General features: G+C 49.0%; 1 protein-coding gene across 1 annotated transcript; it reads left to right on the top strand.

The window, feature by feature from the left end:
• Nucleotides 1-902: 902 nt before the first annotated feature.
• LOC123129820 (uncharacterized) lies at nt 903-6,133 on the top strand. The gene is made up of 10 exons (XM_044549828.1): nt 903-1,192; nt 1,273-1,459; nt 1,560-1,763; nt 1,961-2,177; nt 2,257-2,444; nt 2,782-3,032; nt 3,380-4,661; nt 5,111-5,227; nt 5,439-5,564; nt 5,708-6,133. Exons 1-10 carry the CDS (start codon nt 903-905, stop codon nt 5,816-5,818), a joined length of 2,973 nt encoding a protein of 990 aa, XP_044405763.1. The 3' UTR covers nt 5,819-6,133.
• The last annotated feature ends 546 nt before the right edge of the window (nt 6,134-6,679 follow it).

Here is a 6,679-nt window from a genome sequence, read left to right as displayed (position 1 = left end):
AGTTCGGGCCTCTCACGATGGAGATAACAACCCTACGTCTCGTGCTCCGGAGAGGCTTTGTTTTATCTTAGTATGTATCCGGAGAGTACAATGAGAGGAGAACGGATCCCCGTAGTCCTGAGACTAACGGTGAAAGAGAGAGAGATAGAAGCCCCGCCCCTTAGTCTAGCAGTGGGGGGTGGCTTATATAGAGTGCGCCACCCCCTCACCCCTTATGTTACACGGTGGAGCATCAATGCCATAATGCCTGCCCACTACAAGACCGTCATGCTAACTATTGGTCTTTGCATATCCGAGTGAGTTACATGGTCGAGTGGAATGAGCTCGTCGAGTGAAGTGTCGTGCTCCGAGTGGTTGTCGCCGTTCGAGTGACTTTCAAGTTGCGGTACATCTAGACGGCGATCTGGCCCAGGGGCCCAGTACAAAGTATACGGTGTCCATGGGTAGGGCCTTTAGGTCAGCCTGTTACCCTACCCCTAATACATGTCCTCGTCACCGGGTTTTTCGGGCCGGCCCGTGAGCACGCCAGCACGCCCCACCTTGGGCCAGGCACGACACGGTCTAAACGGGCTGGGCCCAGCACGCGGCACGCCCTGGGCCGTGCTTGGGCCTGGAGGCTGGGCACGCGGGCCGGCACGGCACGGCCCGATTACATTTTTTTATTTTTTATACATCTATATATGGCCCAACATGTTAAAATAGGCTAAAAAACCCTCAGTGCGTCAAATAACAGGCTAAAAATACGCGGCCCACCGTGCTAAACGGGCCAACGTGCCGGCCCGTTTACTAACTGGGCCGTGCCTGGGCCTGGGGGCGCAGCACGCGGGCCGGCACGGCACGGCCGGCATAGTAATCGTGCCCTGACGGGCCGTGCCGGGCCGGGCCGGCCCGTTTGGCCAGGTATGGCTCAGCCCGAGACGGCCCTCTCTCCTCACTCTCTCTCATTCTTTCTGCCTCGATTGTCTCAAAAAAAATATATTCTTTCTGCCTCGAGCCCTCACCCTGTCTCCAGCACCGCCGCCGCCGACCAATCCCGGCACGCTCCGCCGCCTTTCTGCACACCCACAGCTGCGGCCACCGCTGGGACTTCGTTGTTCCAGGTCGCCGCCGCGCGTGGCCGTCGTCCCCGCGCCGGCGCGATCCTCTCCTTCACCTCCGCGGCCGCGGCCGCCCCGTCGTCTTCGTCCCAAGGGTAATTCATTCAAGGATTCCCTGAACCCCACTGCAGGTTGATCTCACGCACAACTTCAAATGAACCCTTCTTCCCTGCAGGAGCCAGCGCAAGGAGGAGCACAGGCTGGACTGGTGCTACCTGCTGGACGAGGACAACCGCCACATCTTCCTCCACGAGCTACACCCCCTCCTCGCCCAGGCCCAGCAGACCACCACCACCGGCAGCAGCAACAATGCCTGTGTCGTCGCGTGCGGCGCCGCCGCCGCCAAGGACCACCTCTTCAAGGTCCCCCACCATTCTTACCATTTCAGACAATATGCCAGACAGCATGCATGGATGCATCTATAATTTCTAATCTGTGTACGCGATTCCTGCTCGATCTCAGGGGTCGCAGGACCAGCCGGGCCTGGTCACCATCGCAATGGAGGAGATCCTCCAGTTCGCTGCATCCATCAGCGGTGCCGTCAAGGTCTCATCCTACCTGGTGGTCCAGGACACCCACATCTTTGATCTGCTGGAGCCCAAGGAGCAAGAGGTTCTGGTGCTGGATGATGCCCAGGGGAAGACCCATCTCAAGGGCCTGTCCAAGGTGCTCTAGTATAAATCAATAAATAATGCTTACTCTGCTCTAATAAACAGAGCCTCTTTCCAAATTAAACAGAGTGTAACAAAATACACTTCGATTGGCTTTATGTATGCTTGTCCCTGGCACTCATACCAATTGTTTTGGCATCCCAAGTATCCGAGTGGCGATTTCATTGTATTAATATTGATTTTCCTTTGCAGGTTCATGTGAAGTCAATTGAGGATTTTTTGCAGTTGGGTTGTTTTGATGGAAACCAGGACAAGCAGCAACCCGCTAAACCTTTTTCTACCCAGCAGCGACCAACTAAAGCTTCTTCTACCCAGCTACCCACCAAGGGGCATCAAGGGCTCATATCTAGCTCTGATCAGGACGGCAAAGAACGTGCTGTGGCCAAGATTAACTTTCTCAGCCTCACAGGTTTGTGGTCTTCTCACTCGCACTGGCTCGCTGACATTCTACCATGTGGTATCTGCCTTATGTTTGGTTCTTGTGTTAGACTATGTAGATCCCAAGCAGAAAACTGGCAGTGCTCTGTCGAGCAACAAGACCATGTACACCTTGATGAATGTCGTGCAAGCGCTCAACAGCAACCAGAACTTTGTGCCCTATAGGCAGAGCAAAGTTACTCGTATTTTGCAGGATTCTTTGTGCAAGACGAGCGGGGCTGTGGTGATCGCCTGCTTGGTAAGATACTCAACATCTTCATCTCAAATGACCTTGCTTTGTTCATGACCAATGCTTGTGTTCCTCAAATCAAATAGTGCAATACTTGCACTCCTTTTATTGACAAGACACACATCGATGCCATAATTCAGGTCTTATCCATTCTTAGGTGCTAGTAAGTAAACAGAACGTGTAGTACAAAATATTTTAAGTTACCACTACTTGTGACTGTTTGCTATGTACGTACTTCTTTATGTTTCAAGCTTACCTACCTGTTGGAATTAATATTAATATGTAGTATCAGTTATAACTAGTATCCAATTTTCATTCTTCTTTTAACATTTCATGGTTGATGCAGGAAGAAGTTTCCTGCCAAGATACAATCTCTACTCTTAGCTTGGCCGCACGCTCTAGTCAAGCGGCTAATGAGCAATGCCGCAGATCCGTAAGTGTTACAAGTTTCAAAAGAGCAGGTGTTAACTCATCTGCAGTTGCTAAAAGCTCCTCAAGGCCAATTCTTTCTTCTATGCACCAACCAAATCCCGTGGCAGGGAAGCAGGATCTGCCCCAATGGAATGTGGGCGTAGTAAAAGCAATTGACAATAAGAGGTAGCATGCTATTAACTATTGGTTCTATCTCTTCATGCCTACAAGTGTTCTTGTTTCTTGAAGTTAGTTATATAAAGTACTTGTATTTGTCTCTTATTAAGAACACTTCATGTTTGTTCATGTGCTAGCTGTGTTTCAGTTCCATTGGCTTCTGCAAACAGGTGTATATATTAGACTAGCCCTAGTGCTGTGAGTGCTGGGTGTCCTAGATACCGAAATATACCAAGTGCAAGTGGGTGCTTGTGTTCTGCATAGTAGCAGATGTGTTTATGTGAGCTACAATGGCCTATTTTTTCCTAATGATATGAACATTATCTCATCTTGCCATTTTTCCCTCTCTCCTGCAGGTTAACACCTAGAGTCTTTCGAGCAATGAGCAGCAAACTGCTGCCGCCGGCGGCTCTGCCAATCCCCTCCATGGCCACTACCACCACCCTTGCTACCGCCGCCGCCGGAACCACCACCATATCCTCGCTCGGCCAAGATCAACTCCTCGAGATCTTCCTCCGCCTGCCGAGCTTGCCGGCCCTCGTCCGCGCCGCGCTCACTTGCCGCTCGTGGCTCGGCGCCGTCCGCTCCTCCCGGTCCTTCCGCAGCCTCTTCCGCGCCCTCCACCCGGCGCCCCTCGTCGGGATCTTCCTCGAAATCAACGAGGGCAGCGTCCGCTCCTTTGCCCCCTTCTGCCGCTCAGATCCCGACGTCAACGCCGCACTCCGCCGCGGCGACTTCTTCCTCACCTCCCTCCCTGCGGAGGACGACGACGACGAGCACGCGTCCTGCTGGAGCATCATGGACTGCCGCGACGGTTACATCCTCCGGTGGAACATGGTGTCCGTCGCTGTCGTGAACCCCATGACCTGGGCCGTGGACATCATCCCGGTGCCCGAGGATGCTTGGGAAGTGAGTGACCGTAAGTTCACCCTTTGTTTCCATCTGCAGTTTTCAGAGAACCCCTGGCCGTTCCACGTGGTCTGTGTGTGCACGCAAGTGTCTAGGGTTCGTGCCGCCATCTTCTCGTCGGAAACGAGGGATTGGGACGTCCACTCCTGGATGGAAATCGGTGGTGAATTCAACATGCAAGACAGTGTTACCACTCTGCTGGGTGGTTCTATTTATCAGTCTCTCTGTGGCGAAGGACGCGCGATCAGGATAAACAGAGCCACCATGGAAGTCTCCTCTCTGTATCTACCCTCGCTGGCAACGGACGGTGATTCCATGGTTGGGGATACCGAGGATGGAAAGCTCTGCATGGTCTATGCATCAACTGATGATCTTCTCCATGTTTGGATCCGCAGCGGGGACGGCGATGGGATTGAGAGCTGGGTGCTGCAGGACATAATCTCTTTGAGGGCAGAAATTGATGAGGAGTGGCAGGACCAAGTCAGAATTGTGGAAGTCAGGTCTGGACGCGTGTACTTCTCCATGACGTGCACACGTGCTTTCACAGAGGACAGCTGGTTCTTCTACCTTTCAATTAAGACCATGAAGATTGAGTTCCTGATGCAAGGCATGTCTCATGACAATGCATATCCATATACTATGGCTTGGCCTCCTTGTTTGATTGGTGATGACAGGAGCACTGAACATGAAGTCCGCGGTTGTTTGCTGAAGTCCAGCAACCCCACCAAGGTAAAAACACCACCCTACCGTAAAGCTCAAATATTTACTGATTTGATTGAATACACACACAGACAGCCTGCAATCCTGTTTAAAATATCCATTTCTTGTCTGTTCTTGTGGGTTCTTCCCATTGGGAAAGTTGCTTAGCTGCGCATATCAGTTGATGAATTATATCATCCATGGATTTTAATCACTTGATGCATATTCAGTTTGACTAGTCTTGTTACATGGTTCATTCTTGGTCTGGCAACTGTAGAGCTCCATCGCCATCAATCAGATGAACATTAAACATTCTGCTTGCATCAGTATTAGATCTGCAATTCATTGAACATTCTGCTTGCATGATATATGCTACTGTGGTGGCTGTTCTGTAATTACGAGTGCAATGCTTGGTTGTCCACCTATTTATGTTTTGCTGTTTAACCTCATCCTCCAACATTCATCTTACTCATGTACAGCTTACTGAACAAGTGCAAGCCCTGCAGAGGGACAAGGAGATACTCAAGGCCAGTCTAAACAAAGCAGAGGAGGACGTAAGATTACTCAAGACCAGTCTAAACAAAGCAGAGGAGGACGTAAGATACATATATATATATATATATATATATATATATATATATATATATATATATATATATATATATATATACTGAACCTCTCTTATCCTTGCAACACCTATGTTTTGCACCTGCGACTTTTATCACCTTATCAGTGAATGTCAATAGATTTATGCAACACACTACCGCGGTTCTGATGGTTAGACGTTTCTTGCGTGTTTCATTCAAGGTTAAGTTGCTATTCGAGGAGAACAGAGCTCTTGACGAAGCCAACAAGAGGCTGCTGTGCTTGCTGGAGAAGGAGCAGAAACATCGGTCTGAAACAAAGCAGCACTCTGCCACTAATCCCACCAAGGTAAAAACACCAACCAACCATAAAAGCTCAAGTGTGTACTGATTTAATTTAATTTAGTACACGCACAGCACAGGCAGTAGATGAGCTGTCAGTCTGGCTACATTGACATCATTAACAATGTGTCGTCCTTGGTGTTGCAGCAGAAGTGCAAGTCGTCGAGCCCCGTCGGGCTGGCCATCGATTTCAACAGTGCGGATGCGTCGAGGCAGCCCTTGCAGCCAAACTCTCCAGACTGCAGGGTGCAGAAGAAGTGAAGCCGGCCGGGCTGTGGCTTCAACTGAGCATCCATCCCGTAGCTAGGCATCGTCCAGGCTGTGGCTTGCTGGGTTAATTTGGTTGGTTCTTGTCCTCTGTCATGTAGCCTGCATTTTCCACTTCCTTCTTCCGCTTGTCTTGGTAGCTGCCTGCCTGTGTCTTATCATGATGCTTTGATGAGAAAAATTAGGAGTGTTATCATACTAGTTTCGTGTCTGTGATGAGCATGCATGTAAGAGACTGTTATGGTAGCTCTAGCTGATTCGACCATTATCATGTCCAGTTGATCATGTCTCCATATTATTTCTCTATGTGTCCCCTCGGCTGTCGATAGCACTCACTTGTAAGGCAGTCGATTTCTGCCAAAACAAGTAATGCGATAAGAATAAGGGGCTGCCAATTTGCCATGTGTCTGCAAAAAAGAAGAAGAAGAAGAAGAAGAAGAAGAAGAAGAAGAAGAAGAAGAAGAAGAAGAAGATATTTTTTTCAAAAAGAAAATGAAAGACTATTTCGATTGTATCAGAATATGAATTTTTGTTGTTGTTTCTTCATAAACAATCTTCTTGGTTACCATTAGCATCTTCTGGAACTTTTCTGGAACGAATCCACTTTTCTAGAAAGATGAAACATTTTGGGATAATGTACCTTGGTTTTTCTCGGAAAACCCTATGATTCTTTATGGATCCTCTTATGCATTATATATGTTCGATATTAAGGAAAGGTAATTCTTGCATCAAAAAGGCACTTTTTGAAGAAGAAATGGAAATGCTACCTTATCAATTTCTGGCAATATTATTTCTGTTTTTGGACTCAGCCGTGAAGAATCCCTTCCTCTCGTACTCGTCGACATGACCTCCGCC

The sequence above is a fragment of the Triticum aestivum genome, chromosome 6A, assembly GCF_018294505.1.
Source record: "Triticum aestivum cultivar Chinese Spring chromosome 6A, IWGSC CS RefSeq v2.1, whole genome shotgun sequence".
Taxonomy (NCBI): Eukaryota; Viridiplantae; Streptophyta; class Magnoliopsida; order Poales; family Poaceae; genus Triticum; species Triticum aestivum.
Note: the sequence above shows the minus strand (reverse complement) of the source record. Positions and strands in the feature narration are given on the sequence as shown.